Source organism: Coptis chinensis, chromosome 6 (assembly GCF_015680905.1).
Source record: "Coptis chinensis isolate HL-2020 chromosome 6, ASM1568090v1, whole genome shotgun sequence".
NCBI lineage: Eukaryota > Viridiplantae > Streptophyta > Magnoliopsida > Ranunculales > Ranunculaceae > Coptis > Coptis chinensis.
In genome coordinates, this window is record NC_141461.1 from 67,227,832 (window position 1) to 67,248,497 (window position 20,666).

General features: G+C 37.4%; 1 protein-coding gene, 1 long non-coding RNA gene and 1 pseudogene across 2 annotated transcripts; 2 read left to right on the plus strand and 1 right to left on the minus strand.

The window, feature by feature from the left end:
* Positions 1-1,093: 1,093 nt before the first annotated feature.
* LOC147494052 (uncharacterized) lies at positions 1,094-2,303 on the plus strand. Its single transcript, XR_015200343.1, has 3 exons — positions 1,094-1,136; positions 1,872-1,951; positions 2,208-2,303. It is a non-coding gene; the product is annotated as an uncharacterized LOC147494052 (long non-coding RNA).
* Positions 2,304-4,918: 2,615 nt separating this feature from the next.
* LOC147494053 (T-complex protein 1 subunit delta pseudogene) lies at positions 4,919-8,551 on the plus strand (annotated as a pseudogene).
* Positions 8,552-14,638: 6,087 nt separating this feature from the next.
* Positions 14,639-15,440, minus strand: LOC147494054 (uncharacterized). Its single transcript, XM_086568020.1, has one exon. It carries the CDS (start codon positions 15,341-15,343, stop codon positions 14,639-14,641), a length of 705 nt encoding a protein of 234 aa, XP_086424146.1. The 5' UTR covers positions 15,344-15,440.
* Between the last annotated feature and the right edge of the window lie 5,226 nt (positions 15,441-20,666).

Genomic DNA, 20,666 nt, shown 5'->3' on the forward strand with positions numbered 1-20,666 from the left:
TGCAACACAGCCCTTTTTTGCTTTGCAACGGTTATTTACCGTTAGCAAGTTGCCAACGCTATATAAGCGTTGGTAATGTTGTTAAGTGTTGCTTTAATTCGGGTGAATTTCATGAATTTATTTCCAACGCTTAAAAATCGTTTTAAAAGTGTTACAAATCAAAATTTCAAAAATTTCGCGAAAGAGAGAAACCAAAAAAAATCGTGCTCTATTATTTCGGTCGAAATATAAAAGATAACTTTAGTCTCTCTCCTCTCTCTCTCTCTCACCGCTTAATCTAGGTCTCCTCCCCTCTCTCTCACTGCCAGATTACGCACCCACCGGTCATAACCCGTTGAAATCTTGTGTGAAAGTCTCGCCACTACCGCTTTTAAGGTGACTACTTTCTCACCTTTCCTCTTCTATTTCCATTAGCAATGAAAATAGTGAGCTTTTCTTAAAACTTGAAACTTGTTTTTATTCCCTATATATTAAACAAAATGATAAAAACCTTCTTACCGTTTTCACACTTTTACGACTCCCGTTCTCTTTCGGTTTCTTTTCAGTTCCTAATCTTTATAGAGAATATCGGTTTACCTCTTGAACAGGTTCTACTTCTTTTGTTCATTTGTTTTGTTTCAACTACAAGTAAAGTAAAGTAAAGTAAACTTTTAAGGTAACCAAACTAACCAACCACTCCTTTCTTTTTCGTGACTTGTTGGATCTTCTTTGTTGAACTGTTTTTTTTTTTAGCGTTGAAAGAGTTTAAATTAAACAAGTGTATGTAGTTGATGGATTGTTTGTCAATTTAGATTGTGGGAGTTTAATTGTTTGCAGGGGACAGATGGCTACGTTTAAGGACATAGGAGTGGCAGCGGCAATTAATATACTTACAGCATTTGGTTTCTTGGTGGCATTTGCATTTCTGAGATTACAGCCATATAATGATAGGGTATACTTTCCAAAATGGTATCTTAACTGTCACTTGAAGGTATAGGACTTTCCATTAATGGATATGTAGATGTTTTTTCAGTCATGTTTTACTTTACCTTTATTGATTTTTTATTGGTTTACAAACTTTTGACAAACAAACATGAAGCCGTCACGACTTTTATATGTCGATGCTGAAAATGCATACAAAAAGATCTCTCCTAAAGGTGTTTCTGTTGTTAGCCCAAAGTGTTTATATATTCTCAGTCATGTTATTGAGTCACTTTCTGTGATGGTAAACAAAAGCCGATTCTTGGGTTTGGTCTAGTATTGTCAAATTTCTTAAGGAATTTCTGTTTTAATACTTAGAAAATGCTAATAAAGGGTGAATCCTTAGAAAACGCCACCATCCAAAGAAACCTAAGTCTTGTATTTGGACATAGCTATCTATACGTTTGTGTGTAGCATATTCTTTTCATACTTGGCTTTCCTCGCCCTGATTATAAATATCTTATTTTCCATAGTAAAGTAAAAAACTTTATTCTTAGAGATAGAAAAAAAGCATGTCGAGCTTCTCATCCCTAAGTGTTTTCTTTCTTGTTTTTGAAGCTTGTTGTCGATTCTCAAAAAAACTGCACCGTAGTTTGGTCCGTGATATCCTTTTCTCTTTCTTTTTCTTTTGAATGCTAATATTCTTTCCCCCACACACTAATAATCTAAATAGAGATGGCTTTATCATAAAAGATGAAGACAATATATTGATATTGAAAATTGAACCATTGAAATTGGTGCAGATGTCTGATTCTCAAACATTTATGTGAACTTCTTTTGTTACAGCCTCTTCTTTTGACTATTCTTTTAGTTTTTTGTCTGAATAGTTGTATGTCCTTTTGGCATTCTATATGTTATTTTTTGAACTCATCTCATCTTCTTTGCTCCTTTTTACATTGGGCCGTGTGCAGAGGCCATATCGTGCTTGGAAAATGCAGTGAATTGTTTTACAAAAATTGGCAGACTAAATATGGCTGCAAGACACGCCAAGGTGAAATCCCTATATTCTGTTAAAAATCCATTTCATGTCTGAAATTATAAAGTGTGGGCTCTAGATGCATAACTTATCCTATTTGGTATAATCCTATGAATTTTTTTATTTTCTATTATGCTTGAGCGTGGGACTCTCAAGTTTTCACAATGAAGGGAATATGCATATAGATAGATATTTAGGATTGATTTGATGTAGTTCATAGCGCATGTGAGTTTAAATGTGTGTAATGACACGGAAGCACATCTTTGTGCAGGAAATTGGGGAGTTATATGAGACTGAACAAGATCTTCTTCAGCCTATTGCTTACTTAGAACGAGCAGCAGATATTTTTTCAAGTGAAGAAGTTACCCTTACGCAAACCAAAGGTATTGCAAGTTGCAAAAAATTTTGTCTTCTTTGCTCAATTGGAAAAGAAATTCCTTTCCTTAATTATGATATTGATTATTGAATCCTTGTATTTATTTATTTTTATTCCTCCCGTTGATACTTCTTCATTCTGCTTTTGTTTTTTGTTTTATACTTGGCTTTGGGGTTGTTTGTATTCCATGATTCACTTCCCAAAGAAGTCGATTGTGAACCCTTCTATTATCGGTGTTATGGAACAATACCACATAAAACCTTGTCGTCAATACTAGTTTGACTATGATGCTTAGAGACCCTATCCCCTTTTCAAGGCGTGGATGTGTCTCAAAAGATTGCACCAGTTAATAGAAAAAACTCCGGTGGCCACCAACTTAACACGCGCTTTCTGTCATGCTAAGTATTAATAATCCTTTTATTTGTAGGCATCATCTGGGTATCCACATCGCCAAAAACATGTCCTAAAGGGACTCAGATGCCTCATACTCAAGTGTCAGGCTTGCAGTGCATTAGTTGCATGTTTGGCAAGAGTAAACATTATTTGAGAATGTTTGCCCCTGATAATGACGAATTCTACTTGTGAGAGAAAAAAAATTAACTAAACAAATATATGCACATACTTGCAGATATGCAAAGGCGGTTGAGATTTATGAAGAGATAGCGCGTCACTCACTCAACAATAACCTTCTAAAGTACAGTGTCAAAGGGTATCTTCTCAATCTTTGGTCTCTCGCCAACTCAGTAAAAGGCGACGCCATTGCAATAACCAATGCACTGGAGAAATATCAGGTTTATCCGGCATCTCTTCATTTTCTTTTAATTCCTTATTATTATTATTATTTTGTCCTTTCTATAGCACATTAGTAGAATTTAATTAGTCATTATGCCTATGCTATGCAGGATTTGGATCCAACTTTCTCGGGGACACGTGAATACAATTTTTAGTCTGTAAGTTTTCATAGAAACACACGGGACCCTCACCAGTATTTAGTTTATTGTGGATTTTCGAGAGTGAGTTTAGTTTCACCAATGAGTTCTCGCATGGAAAGAAAATTTCGGGTCGACTCTCCTCACATTAATACAGTTCTATATCTCGGTCTTAGTCTATTCAATCAAAGGCTTGCCTAGATCCATCTCCTAGTCTCACCCCTGTGTGCCTAGGCCCATCGCATATCCCCTAGGCTCACTTCCAGCGTCTAGACTTTTTACTACATAGGTCTTAATTGCAAAAATGACCATACCATCTGAAGATATAGCTCTAATTATACACCGGTAGTCCCTAGTACAGATAGCACTACACCATAATAGGATATTTGCAACACGCACCTTTTTTGCTTTGCAACGCTTATTTACCGTTAGTAAATTGCCAACGCTAAATAAGCGTTGGCAATGTTGTAAAGCGTTGGTTTATTTGAGTGAATTTTCGGAATTAATTGCTAACGCTTAAAAAGCGTTGGAGAAGTGTTACAAATCCAAAAAACCAAAACAACTTCGAAATTTCAAAAATAGATAAACAAAAAAGAATCGTCGTCGGTATGTCAAAATAGAAAACCTCTCTTTCTCTCTCACAGCCGCTGGGTTAGGTTAGGGTTTCTTATCTTTATTTCCTTTTCAACAAAGAGAAGCCTTCATTCTACAGTTCCATTAGACCATTACTGAAAGAAAACACACTTGTGTACCAGAACCACCATATAGATTATAGAGCACGATGAAATGGAGAAAGAGAGACGGGGTTTGGAAGCCACAATATGCAATTTTACCACCCCTTTTTAGTTCTATTTTATAATTTCTAAACCTAGGGTTAGGGGGTTTAGTATATGAGAAATGGGGTTTCTTGGTTTTACTCTATGTTGGCCATTCAATAAAAACCTGTTTTCAATTGGTTAATTTTGGAGGAAGTCGTGGTATGATTATGCTCATCGTGTATGGATTGAAAGAGATGAAAGTTCGATTTGCACCTTATCCTTGCTTTACTTGCACTTTCGGATCCCGAAAAATAGTGGATTTGTTCAAATTTGCTCAAGCTCCGTCCTTTCTTCCTAACTTTTCAGTTCTCAAGGTAAGACCTTTCAGGTTAGTTTATTTGTTCATTTTATTGTTCAAGCTCTCACTCACTTGTTGTAGCATTTGCACGCTTCCTCCCTCTCTCAAATTCTCTGATTTCTCTCCTAAATAGTAAGAAAAATCTAACCCCAATCAAGTAGTGCCCATCTTCCTATTATGTTTTTAGGGTAAAAATAGTTTTGAGTTGAAGAGGGGTTAGGGCTGAATTCATCTATGATCTTTGTTGCTTTGATTGCACTTTTGGGGGTTTGATTTCTACTTCTAGAATTTCAAATTTGAGAAATGTGCCAAGAATCTTGTTGGTTATTATGGCGATGGATGCGAAGAAAGCTATGGTTCTTTGAGATTTTGGCATCGAGATCAAAAGCGGGGGCGGTATGATGACTAGATTGTGAAAATTAAGTTTGAGTGTATTTTGGGACTTGGGTATTTTTCTTTGGTTGTGAAAATTAAGTTTGAGTGTATTTGGTTTCATAGACTGACTAGATTGTACAAAGTATATTTGTATCAAGGTGGGAATTGGAATGTTGGTTAAGATAAATGTTGCTTTGCCCTTTCACTAATGTTTTACTTCTTATATGCAGGTATGTTGGTATATACTTTTCCATCTTGTTCGCAAGATATTGTCTTTGGACTTCGGACGAAGGAAATGCTATCCCTTCCCAAATCTTCTTTTGTGCTAATTGGTATTCTAGAAGCCCTTGGACTTCTTTGTTGGGATGTCTCATTGGAGGTATATCTGAAACTTAGATCGTAGTTAGTATTACACTTAGGCGAGGCATTCACGATTAAGTAGAGATCATTATTCAAATTCAATGCTCGGACTAACTGAAATGTATATTCCATTTTGTTCCGGGGTTTATTGATACAAGTGAAACTTTGCTTTTATATAAGTCGATATCGAGCACCATAAGCAAAGACGTGTTGTTCTCCTTTGTTGAGCTTTTAAAGGGTGGAAAGGTACAATTAGTTGGTGCATTATTAATTTTTGTGTACTAATGAGTTTTGCATACCCCTTTTCAGCAATGCTTCCGGGACCCGGCTATACCAATATTAAGTCAGGTGATGTTGATTTGTAAAGTTCAATTCACTTTCTTCCAATTTGCAAAGAAGACTTAGATAGTAACATACTCATTATGACCGTCAAAAGAGTACGAGCTCCATCTTCATTTTATGTTTTAGCTCTTAAAATCGGCATAATTGTTCATACTCTTACCGATTATGAAAATGAACAAGTGTTACCCAATTATCGCCATAGTTAGACTCAAAAAGTTAGTTATGTCTCGATAAACAAGAAAAAGTTAGCTAGGATCTACACGAGTTGATTTAGATCTGAAAAATGGGATTGATGGTAATGAATCCGGTTGTTGGGTAGAAATTCCGCCTTGTAGGAGCCATTCCTTCGCTTCAATTTGCAGAGGGGATCGTGATTCATGGTATTAATCGTGCATTCTTCTAGGGCCCCTACTTGCTCCACATAATAATTAAACTATTGGGATTAGTTGTTATTCAAGACATAAGCATAAAGGAAATTACATATATTAACAAGCAGTCATACAGGACTTAACACATTTATAGACCACGAGTAAGCTCTCATGTGAATCCATATACATCTACTTGCACAAATTCTCACCGGAACCTAAGGCGTTTAACTCATACGTAATCCGAGCTCTTTGGATAGTTACCAGCAGGTACTCTAGGAGAGACTTGTTTCAAACCCACCAGCCTATTAGAGCGACTTTTGGCTACCGTGGCTCCAGCATGAGGAGGCTGGCTATCATATATCACAAACTTGGTTCCCAAAAAATTTGATCTGCCAAAATAGCAAAAAAGTGAATTGCAGCCCAACATAAAAGGAGAATGTGACCATTTATTTTGTTTATCATTTGAATCTAACCTCAACTTCCTAATGTAAGTCTAACCTCAACCTCAACTGTTGATATTTTAACTGCTATGGCTGTACCGGTTGAGCTATCGGATCGCGATTCGTTAGTTAAGAGTGCTAGTACTAGTTTGAATAGTAAAGTTGTTAGTCAGTATTCAACTTTACTTGCTCCGTTAGTCGTTGATCTTTGTTTTATCCGTGGTGGATAATGTGAAAGTTGATTTAGTTGATTTGAGAGATGTTAAGATTGTTAAGAAACTTGGTGGGATTTGTTGACGATACGGAGTTGGTTAAAGGGTTGGTTTTGATAAGAAGGTTAGTCATTCTTTGGTGGGCAACTTCGTGTTGAGAATGCTAAGATTCTTTGTGATTGATTTCAGATTTCGCCACCCAAGACCGATATTGAGCAGTATTGTGGTTTTGGATTATAATGCAAAATGGATAGGATTTTGAAGGAGGAGAGGAATTATATTTTGGGGATGATTAAGAAGATAAAGGCGACGGGTGTAATGTTTTGTTGATTCGTAAGAGTATTTTTGAGGGTCGCTTGGTTACGGATCTGTCTTTGCATTATCTTTCTAAGGCTAAGATTTTGGTGGTTAAGGATGTGGAGAGGGATGCTATTGAGTTTATTACCAAGACTCTGAATTGCTTGCCTATTGCGAATATTGAACATTTTCGCGAGGAGAAGATGGGTCGTGCTGATTGTGTGGAAGAGGTTTCTCTTGGTGATGGGGGGAAGATTGTGAAGATTACTGGTATTAAGGATATGGGAAGGACAACGACGGTGCTTGTTCGTGGGTCGAATCGGTTGGTTCCGGATGAGGCTGAGAGGAGTCTACATGATGCTTTGTGTGTGATCCGATGTTTGGTGACCAAGAAGTTTCTAATTCTTTGGTGGTGGTCGCCCGGAAATCGATTTGTCCGAGGCAGCTTGGTGCTTGGGCTAAGGTCTTGCATGGGATGGAAAGTTATTGTGTCGCGGTCATTTATGGAGGCTCTTGAAGTTATTCCATATACTCTTTGCTGAGAATGCAGGTTTGAACCCAATAGCTATCGTGTGAGCTCGAACCGACATGCAGTGGTGAGATCAATAATCGAGATCAATGTGAGGAAAGGGCAGATTACAAATATCTTGGAAAATGTGGTTCACCACCGCTTGTGAGCACCAGTAGCTATCACATTGGCAAAACGATCGCGTGAGGATGATCCCGAAGATTGATGACATAATTCTGATGAAGGTAGAATATATGAGTATTGCCACTCATTAGAACTGCTAGTATCTTAATCTGTTTTATTTTTCGGTTTTGTGCACTTTTCTCGAAGTTTTTGTTGTTTATCATTCTTGAATATATAACTAGTTTCATAGAATCACAAAGCATCCCAAAAAAAGATAGGCCAACCACCTTTCTTGAATATATAACTATATATAACTTTTTGATTTTGTAAATGCCTATTCTCTTGCACTAGTGGTGTTAGTAGCATGATAGAAACCGCAGAACCATAAATGCCTATCCGGTGAAAACTACTACCGCCAAGATATAGAATTTAGGTGGCAAACATACTTCTTTGTGGTCTTTTACGTACTCTATCTTATAACTAAGCCAATCAGGTCATAATCCACTAGAAAAAGATCTCCTAGAATGTGAGTTCTACTCTAATTAATAACGAAGTTCCTATGAACTGTGATTGCCCGGCTTAATGCCCGTGTATGCGTCGTGTATGTGTTTTATGTGCCTGATTAAGCCCTTAAGTATTTTCATTGATCGATCGTTGGAAGTAACTTTCTTATCGAGAAGCTCCGGTCCTCTCAAGACGTTCAATTCACCACCTTAATTAGTGCTTCCGTTAGAGTCGGGTTGTGTTGGCACTTGGCTGATTTCCTAGACCTAGCAGTTAGTGTCATTTCGGGGAGGCTCCTCAGTGTCCCTTCGTTTATGTTGTTTGTTTAAGGATTCACTAGGATTGTCCATGAGACTCTTAGGAAACTCTACCTCTGTCTAATATGACTATTATACTCTTACCTGTTAGTGGTGATCGAGTGAGGAGTTTTACTAATGTAATTCTGGGACTTTAAATGCTAACGCGTCATGATTGCCGAACTAATTAAGGTACTAACAACTTTTTTTTTTCTTTTTCTCACAAGTCACAAACATTATCTAAGATGAATTTCCTTTTTCTAGAGAAGGATTGCTGGTCTCCATCAGAACACATCTATTGGATCAACTGATATTACCGACATGTGGGAGCGCTTTTGGAAGAAGGCCAAAATAATTGCTTCCCAATGATGAGTCATACTTACCTCAAGCTCCTCATCAAGGTAAAAATTTAAACTCCACTCTCTATTTTCTCAATTTTCAACTCGTCAAGTTACTATAAGGTATTTTTTTTATGCACCGATTTTATGTAATCATTGTTTCTGTCGTTGAGATATGGGAGTAGACAACAAATGCTTTATCTTGGGGTCAAGTATTTAATTTATTGCATGAATTTAATTAATATGATTGTTTTTCTGAGTTCATTATTTGTTTTGTGATTTTTTTGGAATTAGATGGGCTTTGTGGAGCGGCACTAGGATTTATATTGAGTGAAGCCATTGTCACTAATGCTTCAATGCTTCTTATTGCATTTTTGAAGATTCGGGATTGCTTGGAAAATCGTATAGAAATTTGTAACCCTTATTAAATTTGAATTTGTAACCCTCAAAACTCTTTTGAAATTATATATATGGTTAAATGAATATAATATTTTTTTTCAAGCGTTTGCTTGTGTTTATTTATTTGTCAAATGGTATGAAAAAGCATTTGTAATTTTATTTGTTTCTATATGAAATCAGGAGGTGTCAGGTTAAGGGCAGGAAAAAAATTAAAATAATTTTTTTTTTTATCATATCAACATATTAGTAACGGTTGTAAACCGTTGCAAAGCAAAAATAAATATTAAAGCATCAATCAATAATCGTTACAAATCAAATTACATAGCGCTTTTAACCGTTAGTAATTGTCACTCTGCAACGGTTAATAACCGTTGGAAAATTTGCTTTTGCAACGCTTTGCTTTGTAACGCTTTTTAACCGTTAGTAATTTTCACTTTGCAACGGTTAATAACCGTTGGAAAATTTGGTTTTGCAACGCAAAAAAACCGTTGCAAATATTTCCAACACTTTACCGACGCCCTATTTGGTAACGCTTTTAAAAGCGTTGCGAAAATTATTCACAACGGTTTTTTGCCGTTGCAAATAGCCTGTTATGGTGTAGTGGTTGTTCATAGGCGAGAGGACAATAGGAGTCGGGATGCTCTGGACTTAAACAGAAATTACATGGATTGGTGTTGACATTCATGATGGGGATCGACGTTTGTTGAACAGAAATAGCCTCTACCTTTTTAGTTAGAGATTCGATTAAAATTTTCAGTTCCGGATCGGGTTTCATCTCAAACATACCGGAGGCTTTAACTGTTGTAGAAGAACTAGCGGAACGGGAGAAATCGTCACTACCCCCCCAGTTATTATTACGCTTAGTCTGATCTTCTAAAAATTTATAAGCCTCTGAGGCTCCTTTACTTAAGAAACTACCCCCATTCATTATGTCAAGGACTTCTTTATGGTGGTGTAGAAGTCCCTTGAAAAAGGCACGAACTAACGTGTCTTTCGCGAGGTTATGATGTGGACACTTTATAAGTAGATCGGTGAAACGATTCCAAGCTTCTGAAAATGATTCATGAGGATTCTGTCGAAAGAAATGAATCTTGGAAAGCATTTCATCTGTTTTCAGTGGTGGGTAAAAATGTTCCATGAATAGTTGAACAAGTTTAGCCCACGAGTCCACAAAATTTGGCACTTGGGTAGTTAACCAAGACGCCGCCTTATCAGCTAAAGTGAAGGAAAATACCCTTAGTTTAATTTGTTCAGCACCAACCGTAGGATGGTGAAATGTAGTAAGGACTTGGTCAATCCTACGCATGTGTTGATAAGGCTTTTCATGGTCTAACCCATGAAAAACGGGTAACAAATTAAATATATTCGGGGGAATTCGAAATCATATCCCCCACTGGGTTTGATAGAACGATGCAAGATTTAGGGCTATCGCTCAAGGCTTTGTAAAAGTCAGAGAGAGGAGACTCTCTTTCTTCAGCCATTGCTTAAGGTGGTGTGTGTGGTATATTAGTTAGAGGTGTAGTCGATGGTATACTAGAAAGGTGTGTTTGTTGCCATTGTTTGTTAATTACATTAGGCGTTTTTCTTCAGCCTGATCTTAATCTCATGCAAGGCTAAGACCAATCTTAATGAAACACAACAACACTCCAAACAATCCTGATATGCTAGTATGAACCTCTAACAGAAGATGCGAGGTGTGGAAGAAAAGAGTACCTGAAAGCCTCCTTGCTTCGCTTATGAATAACATCTTGTTTACGCTTGCTCAGTGTATATAACAAGTTAGAACACTGAAAATCTTGAAGAAATGGAAGTTTGAATCAAACCTGTGGAAATCCGGCAGTTTCAGCAGAGGGCGCGGTCGCGCTCAGAATAGGCCTAGGCTCTGCGCAGGTCACGCTCAGGTCAAGCTGGAGTTCCAGGCGTGTGGGTGCACGTCGCGCTCCAAGTTAGCCTTGGGAGGGCAGTCGCTTCGAGCTTGAAGTGGAATTCAGCGTGAAGGGCGAGGAGTGCGCTCCTATTTGGCTGCCAGTATGCAAGTCGTGCTTTCGAGGCTTGAAGTGGAATTGAAGTGGAATTCCAGTGAAGCGAATGCGAATTTGGCTTGCCCGGGGCCGCAGTCGCCGAGTAATTTTCCGAGGAAAATTTCAGTGTTGAAATGGACAACCACAGTGAGAATCAAACAAGGGTGGGTGGGTTATGGGACTTTGAAAAACTATCAATTCTAAAGAAAACAATACTAAAGAGTACTAAGATGGCAGCGACGCCATTTGATAACCCGTAAAAAGATAGTTTTACTAATGAATAAAACAATGAACTCTAAACGAAAGTAAAACTATAAACTATTTCTTATACTAGACTTATCAAAGATATTTGTTTTCTACTCTTGAATCTATTGATGTAGAGTTGGAATAGAAGATTCGTTCCACTCCTAGTCCTTTAGCATTCAAGTTTTCTATAAATGATGGTCTATCCAAAGTCAATGAGAGATTTACGAGGGAATTTATACTACGATGTGAATTTAAATAACAAGATACAAATAACGGAATGACGGAATGCTAAGAGTTGAATCTAGATAAAGAATTAGGGGAATTTGATTCCACCTTGATTACCAACTTAATAAACTAGCATAGATTTGTTGTAAACCAATTCTTACCGTAAATAAGAATTGGTCGTTCTAATCCCTAATTATACATGACATTTCTACCAATTCATAACTAGCATGTGAGGTTGTCCACCCATTCTCATGGCGAATCAACAACCTTCTAGAGTGGAATAAATTCTTACAACGATTCTATACTACACAATCAAGTTTTCATCAAGGCTTCATCAAACCCCTCTAATGGAAGTTTAGCCTTGATTCATCAAACTATCATTTCCAATTGAATTAAAACTAGACATAATATAATGATTTGAACTTTACTAATTTAACTACTCAAGAATTGAAATTAGATCTACAAATTTAAATGACAAAATCGAAATGATCAAGAACTACTATTTTATTTATCTAATCAATGAAGAACAATCATTCAAATAACTAATCTAAAATAATGTATGAAACTAATTAATTAACTAATTGAAATTCAAAAACTAGATCTACAAGCTATTCTAATGGCTACTTTTTATTCTAAGCTATCTAACTATATCTTTCTTAAGAGCTAAGTCTTGTTTTATGTAAAGCAGGAGACCAGATCCACAATTTCGTGCATGGGCTGAGGAGCCATGTTTTGGGCCGGAAAATCGAGCCCAAAGCCCACTTTCTTCAGTCCACAGAGCCCGTTCCAGCTAGCTTTGACTTCAGCAGACTTTTCGTCCACTTATGCTCCTCAGATTGGGTCAAGGCTTAGACCATTGGAAAGCTCTTTCTGAGCCGGTTCTTTTGATGTAAGGTAGGCCCAAATCCAAGGCTTGAGTCCAAAGATATGGTCTTCGGAAGTTCTATTGACTTGTGCACTATTTCTGCCCGTGTTGACTTTTCAGCTTTTGACCGGGCTTCATAAAGGCCTTGTCTCATTGAATCTTGGCCTTTATCATAGAACTTCTTAGCAACCAACCCTTTGCTCCTTTATATCGCCAAAGTGGCACATTTTTGCACATAATTGAGTTTCATGCCTGAAATACATAGAAGCACGTAATTAGCATTAACTCTTATTTATTACTCGCATAATTGGTCTAAAAGTAGTATTATTAAGGGGTTAAAACTACAGTTTTGGGCTCTTATCAGTGGTTGTAGCGGGGAGTATGGAGGTGGGAACATTTCTTGGGAGGAGGTGATACTTGTGGTCTCCTTTCTTTAGGAGGGGGAGGACGGTAAAAGGGAACGGAGAAGCCTGCGATGGTGTGGAGTGCTGGCACTTCTAACAGCAGAGTACCCATGGTCGGATGAAGGTTCAAAAAGGCATCTTGGGCAGATTCTAGACTATGGAGTCTTTAAAAAGCGGGAGAGATTGTTCCTGAGTATAACCGAGACTTGGAATCAGATCGCCAACCTACAAGGAAAGACATCCATAAGACCGTTAATAACATGGGTTAATTGCAAGAAGAGAAGGAGGCTATAATAAGACTCACAACTGGATTGAAAAGCAAGATGGTTAAGTGTTAACCCGGAGTGGAGGTCTGTAGGCAAGAAATTCCTAGATATATACAGCGGGTAGTGATGTCATATTTTATCAGAGGTGGTGATGCGAAGGACAAATGATTTCTTTTTAGGGCAGACACAAAAAGATTGGTACCCCACACTGACGTCTTTGGTACTTCTCTTTATTAAATATTGAGAGATAATATTGCGGTATGACAGTTTGGGATCACCTGACCCAGGGGCGGATCTAGGATTTTAGATAAGGGGGGGCTGCCATAGAGTTAACCTTTAAAGATTTTTTTAAGAACCAATAAGCTAGCATTGATAAACAAAAGAATTATTATTTTTATTACCTTACCCAAAATGGACAAAATAGTGTTTTCACTATAGACCTAGACAAATATAATAAAGAAATGTGCAAGAATAACATAGCACATTAGCATCACACTAGTGAAGTTTTGACCTGCGTGGATTCTTATCAAATACATCTATTATTGCATCCAAATCAACTTCTTTAGCAAATTCCCGTTCAATGTAAATAGTCATGCAATCTGCAAGAAATTCATCCCCCATCTTGTTACGAAGTCGTATTTTGAGCAATTTCATAGCTGAGAATGCTCGTTCTGTAGTTGTCGTGGAAATAGGAAATGTCAAGACAAGACGAATCAATCTATCAATCAAATAATAGATATTGATCTTTCTTGTTTCAACTAGTCTTTGACATAATTCGGAGATGGTAGACAACTTCTGAAAAAGAGGATGCTTGAGCACATCAAGTTTGTAATGTTGCAGTTGACTTCTCAAATGATGTATCTCTTGTTTTGTGAAGTCTCCACAATAAAACTTTTTCTCATGAGTTTGCAAATGTCATCAATCTTGAAGGAGGACTTAAAAACATCTTTCGGATCCAAAGCGAGTAACTAAGATAAAGAAGCTCTATTGTTTCTCCGAAATCTGTTATTTAATTCCACCAACTGGTAATCTATTACAGCATTAAATAACTCGACGTCGGTAGTGGTGCTCAACTGTAATGTAATCTTTCTGCTGGCAAGAACGACCTGTACCCGCCATGTGTTGAGCACCCATATCAGGCATATCAATGTCATGTTTTTTGCAAAACAAAATCACATCACTAAGGAAAGCGTCCCAAGAAGATCCTCTTAATTCTTGAAGAAGTGCTTTCGTACTGGAGACTAAGCTGATAGCATTTAAAATGTCTTGTGACTTTTCTTGCACGGCTTTACACAAGATATTAGTAATTCCCATAGTCTTATACAATAAATGAAAAAGAAAAACAAACTCAAAACTTTTCATTGCAAGAATAGCACCTTTAGCTTCTCCACGCATAGAGTTGTTTGACCCGTTCTTCATGACGCTTTCAAGAACTATACAAATTGAATCAAACATCTCTTTCAAGCTACAAACCGAAGCAAAATGAGAACTCCATCTAGTATCTCCTGCTCGTTGCAAAGTAGAAACTTGATTAGCTCATTTTCCAGTAACAAGTTCACCACTAGCTACCAGCATATCAATTTCATTTTTTTCTTATCTTCTTCCTGTTTTCCGGCTTACGGCATGCTAAAAACATGAAGATTAACAATAGAAGCCAACTTGGAAAAAACAACCAAAACATCAGAAACATCTTTAGAAGCCGCGAACTATAGCAAGTTGTAGGCGATGTGCAAAGCAATGCACATAATATGCATATGGACACTCCTTCAAAAACAATGCCTGTAATCCATTCCATTGACCACGCATATTGCTAGCACCATCATAACCTTGACCTCTCATATTTATAATATGCAAATTATGGCGAGCAAGGATATTGCATATAGCTTCTTTCAAAGTTAAAGCACAAGTGTCTTTAACACCAACAATACCAAGAAAATACTCTCTAACAAAACCACCTCTATCAACAAATATTAGGATAATCGCCATTTGCTCCTTGTTTGAATTATCTTGTGCTTCATCAACAAGGACACAAAATTTTGCATCACCAATTTCCTCGCGAATTCTCTCTCTCACTTTATCGGCATAGATATGCAAAAGTGTCTTTTGAATTGAATGTGAGGTATATGTGGCATTTCTCGGAGCATCTTTTAATAATTCTGCAACCTTGTCATTCAACATCGCTACAAATCCCAACACTCTTTTGAAATTTCCACCATTTTTTGACTTTTTGGACTCGTCATGGCCTCTAAAAGAAATCCCTTGTAGTGCAAAAAATTGAATACACTGAAGAATAGCTTTGACTAGCAAACGGTTCTTAACAACCTCTTCTTTAGATAATGTATTTAACACATTATCTATATGTCGAGAAGGATTCATGAAATTTTCACAAGCTATCATCGCCGACCTATGAGGTGAGCATGGACCTCCTTCATGTTGCAAAAAGGAACACTTCTTTCCATTATTAATCTTCTTCCAACATTTAAAACCTTCAACAGTGAATGCAGGGCGCGGGTGATTTGTTTCAAATATAAAACATGGAAAACAATAAGCTCTATCCGTATGGAGTGAGTACTCTAGCCAAGGAAATAGTGTGAACCAAGAGGAGTTGAACCAGCGAGTTTGCTTTCCGAATATGGTGGATGGATACTCTTTCTCACTGAGTTCAAGTAACCAACACCCCTTTCCAAGAAAAGCTCATCGAACATCATCTTGTTGATTAACCGGGTAATTATATATTGGAGTACGTTTACCCGGATCACGTTCAAATAAAGATGTGGAATCAACTTCTTCAACACTAACTCTTTGGGATTGAGGAGAAGGTTCAACTTGCTCAATTTCAACAACTTGAACTTGTGAAGGAGGTTGGCCATCTCTATCAAGTCTTGAAATATCAAGACTAGATGATGTAGAAGTTACATCATTTTTCGGGGTGACATCTTTGGGTTTAAAGAAGGAAAACATGGTTTTCATTTTCTTACGAGCTTGATGTTCAGACATTCTTACCTAAGATAGATCATAATAATTTCGTAATCAATAGTTTGCTCTATACTAAAAACAAAAAAAAATATCACAATAATAACTACAATAATATTCAACTAATTAAATAAGACAAAAAATTAAATGACAATCTAATACTCCAATATAAACTATAAGTTAACAAGGCAATAAGTCAAGTAGAGAACACATTAGTATTTGAAAATTGAAAAACAAAAACGAAATAAAAAATATAGGCATAATACAAAACAATTTACCTTAGCCCTTTGCTAATGAATAGCCGAATATGAAATAAAATGATAAATAGGTTAGGCACGGAATTGGAGCTGCATTTGGAAGAAGATAATAATAGATAACAAAATTTTCTTTTTGTGAGCAGATCACAAGTCGAGTGTACACGATTAATGCAGGACCTTTTAGTTTTTTTTTTTTTTTTTTTTGTTTTTTTTCGGTTTTTTTTTTTTTGAGAATCTTGGATTGTGAGTTGTGAGAAACTGTGATAGAGGGATAGTGACATGTGGGCCCCTATTGTGAGTTGTGATTCCTTTTTTTTTTAGGAAGTTAGAAACAACAAACGTGACAAGACCAAACTAGAATTGATTGTGACTTGTGGGCCTATCACCTATGGGCTAGTGTGCATAGTACTATTTTTTTTTTGGGGGAAGTTTGGGGCTGTAGCCCGTCACGATAACCTTTAGATCCGCCCCTGGCATGACCTATTATAGTAGATCGCGGCATACATCAATCTCCAGAAGTTCCCAATGCCTTGGCAAGGAGGGATGTTGAAATGATTGCACACCTCAATGTTTAATAAGGTGAGGGGAAGCCGCATGACAATCTAACCTACGAAGACTACAAGAGACCCCAGTCGCTGGGGAACTAGCTAGATGAGGGTAATGGGTGACAGATGGCACATGTTCTAGAAGGATGTCAGCGGGGATTCCATAGGAAGCCCTAATCACATCCAAATTAGGTCTATGACATTGGGAAGGGGGCAGCAACGAAGGGATGAGTCACCCAGATGTGGATAGGACCGTAGTAGCAACCACTGGAGGTGGAGAGGCCACCTTTGTAGATTGGGAAGAGGAAGAGTCCTCGGAGTCCGATGCCAACATCGAGAGGGGAAGATGAATAGACTCGAAGAAAGGGGAAGACGTACTCAAACAGTTACTATGTAAAGGGAAGGAATTAATTAAAGAAAATCACTAAGACAAAAGGGAGAAGGAAATGATGACAAACCTGAATCGAAATCCCAATAAAGAAGAGTTGAACCGGAGCAATCACCGAGGGTCTAAGTGGATTAGAGTGTGTGGGAAGAGGAGGAGCTATTGGAGAAAGAGAGGAGTATAGCGAGAGAAGAACGAAATGAAGAAAGTAAGGGAGAAGAAATGAGCGGGACTTTAAATAGAGGAAGGGCAAAAGAGTAAAATCCCTAGGGTGAAGAAACCAAAGAGTCGGCAGGTGGTCCAATAGAGGGGTGACATGTGGAGGCTCAAAATACGAAGAGGTACTGAAAAGACACGCGTGATGAGTACTATGCTACACACACATACCGATGAAGAGTCTGAAGAGAGAGGATGGGTGTTGAAGCAGAGAGGTGAGGAGAATTCTCGACCTTGGGCCCATATATGGCGCGGAATCGAGAAGGGGCATCTGTGGTGGTAGGGCCTACTATATAAAGGATCAGGTGTAACATTGGCCCGATACAAGCTGTGGTAGTGGAAGCCGGGGTGTAGAGGATCAACCATAGGATGGGCCAGAGGCAAGATAGGCAGAGAACGCGAGAGTATAGTATCAGTCCATTGTCTCACAGGTGCAAGGTAGAAACCCTACACGTGGAAGAAGAGTGAGCGAGGGATGAGAGGACAGGTGGACGACTATGATAAAAGACAAGGGTGTATAAAGAGAACAGTGAGAGAGAGAGAGAAAAGAGGGGACTTTTGGACAAAACTAGGGAGGCTAGACCTAGGAAGGAGAGGAGAGTAGAGAGTTGAACACTAGAGCTCCAACAATTAGTGATTATAGTTTCGTCCTTATTGACATCCAAGCACACCTTTTCTCCACTGGCAAGCTCCGACGAAAGGTGCATTCTTGAGTTTGATATCGTTTCCCATTTTGAACTTGAATCGGTGCAATCATTCCCAAGTCCAGGTGGTAGCCCCAATCCAACACCTTGCAAACAAAAATCTGTACCATCCAACATTATATTCTTTTGTGGATTATAATTCCAAGACGAGGTTTCATTGCAAGAACCAAGTCTCAACGGGTCTTGGATGCAAAGAACCACTCACTGGATGGAAAATTATGTTATGTGGTTCTCCACCAGAAACACCTGGACCTGCATTTTACAACAAAACATACACATTCAGAGCGTGATTCCTAGAGTATATGCATGTATAAACATGTTTTGTATTTCATGGCCGTTGCCCGTCGCGGTTGATGATCAAATAACACCTAGGCTCCCCTTGGAAAGTGTACATTTATCTCAACCACTAAATATATGGTGTATATATATATACACGTACCTTGAAATGGAGATTAAACGACCTGAAGCCTTTGCAAATAACTTGAATTCCTAACACTATCCCAATTGTAACTCAACAATCCATACATCTCATCCATTGCATATACCATTTCCCTCAAGTAGTAACTCCCTTGTAAAGCCCACAGAGACCAATCCATGTCCCAATCAGCTATAACACCTAATATACAATTCAAGAATCTATTCTCATTTCATTGACACCTGTTTGATCTGTCCCGAATTCACCCAGAAAATTTTAATATTATTATTAATTAAACAAACTCTAATCATCTTCTTACCCATAGTTTTAGAGTAATTTAGGGTTTATGTTTGTAGCCTCGAACTCTATTAAACCTTATTTTCCAGCTATCGATCTTCAATAATAATTAGTCTTTTAATCTATTGTCTTCATGTTTTCTTTCTTTAGTTTTATTATTGTTATTCTTCCAATGATTCTTGGCTAACCTCCCATTAAAGGGGGATTAAATGTAGCCAAAGAGAAGATTTGATATGTATAGTTTAGTTTTATTATTTAAAAGCTTAAAGTTTGATTCTTTATACAGAAGCACACTCTTAGGTTAAAGAAAGGCCATTGCCTAATATGAGTGGAGAGAAGATAGAATAGATTGAATAAGTTGTAGTCTGCTGGCATGACTTAACTGAATTACTCTTCTAATTTGTAATTCTCCTAGTGACTCAATATGGGGGAGACAGTTCCTTATACTCAATCTAGAAGAGACTAGAGAGGAAGGCTCAAATACCTAAGAGGAGGTTCTATCTCTTGCACACCCAAAACACCAACAAGAATAGTTCCTTCATTTTGATGCATACTACCAATAAGGATAGAAGATGATATTCACCTTTTGCTATGTTAGACATTTGAAACTTTTCCTTGGCCAAAGTGCGAAAACAAAGTATTTCCTTACTCACAATCTTCGTGTTCATATATTTTTGAGTAGGGATTCGAACCAACCTAAATTCTAGGACCACTTAAAACTTGGTTTTGCTTTTTGGAAACTAGTGAGTAAGTTTAGCTAAGATATTTCATTAATACTAACTACATACTTGGTTTCTTTTGATGCAAAAAAATAAAAAACTTAAGTTACGTAATATGTAACTAAAACAAGAATAAAACTTGACTAAGACAAAAGTGGAGAGTTAATTTTCCTCATGTGAAGATAACCTCTATTATTTAATTTTTAGTAAGTGCATCTTAACCTTCCTAGAACTCTAAGACAAGTCCTAACAAAAATTCACTTGATCCCTAACACTATGACTCATCTCTAAGATCATACATGCTAGCATGTAAAACCAAAAGCAATGACTTATCTCTAAGCTCATCACTTTGATTCATAACTAGACTTTACACAAACTACCATTTTGGGATAGGATGTAGGTCTAGTTGTTCTTCCTAAACAACTTACTAAATCAAATAACAAAGATTATCCCTCACATGAGTATCATTAACTCCCCACAAAGGGAAGGTTTAGCTCATGATCCTTGGGATAAAGGATGACAAGTGTAGTATATCAATGTAAATGAGAGAGAAAGAGAACAAATAGAATATGAACTCACTTGCATGAAGAAGTGAGATTTATTTTCAAGAAGAACACAAAGTTTCCTCCATTAAAACTATTACAAGCTATTTTTGTTCCAAAACTAAAAACTAAAAAAAAAATCTAAGACTAAGGAACTAAAATAATGCATGGTAAAGGAAAAGAAGTCAAGGGAGTAAATGGAGTGTCCCCCCTGTAACGCCCGTATTTTAAAAATACATTTTTATCTATTTAATTAATTAATTATTTATTTATTTTCAAAATTCGTCGGATTGGATTGGGACATGTGGGCCTGGTTTTTGGGCCGAGTTTGTGTTGGGCTTGGGTTTCGGACCCAAGTATATAAACACATTGTTCTAGAGAATAGGGTTCATAGAGAATAAAATATATTAAAAATGGAGGCAGAGTTTGAAGCTCGTTTGCTCGGAGGGGGAGCTGACGGCTCGGACTTCGGAAAAAAAAGTAGGAGGATTGTTCATACACAAGTGAGTAGCTATTTTGCTATTTCACCGGAATACAGAAACCATTTTATTGTCCTATATTTTCACTAAATTTTATTGTTCATTATTCGGCGTTCTGTTGTGTTGTTAAAACTCGGAAATCCGAAATTGAGATTTAACTGTCCAAGCTTTATGGGCATTAAGGGCAG

What these genes read in the sequence shown, in the direction of transcription:
- LOC147494054 (XM_086568020.1), bottom strand. Translation starts at nt 15,343, where the DNA reads ATGATAGCTTGTGAAAATTTCATGAATCCTTCTCGACATATAGATAAT.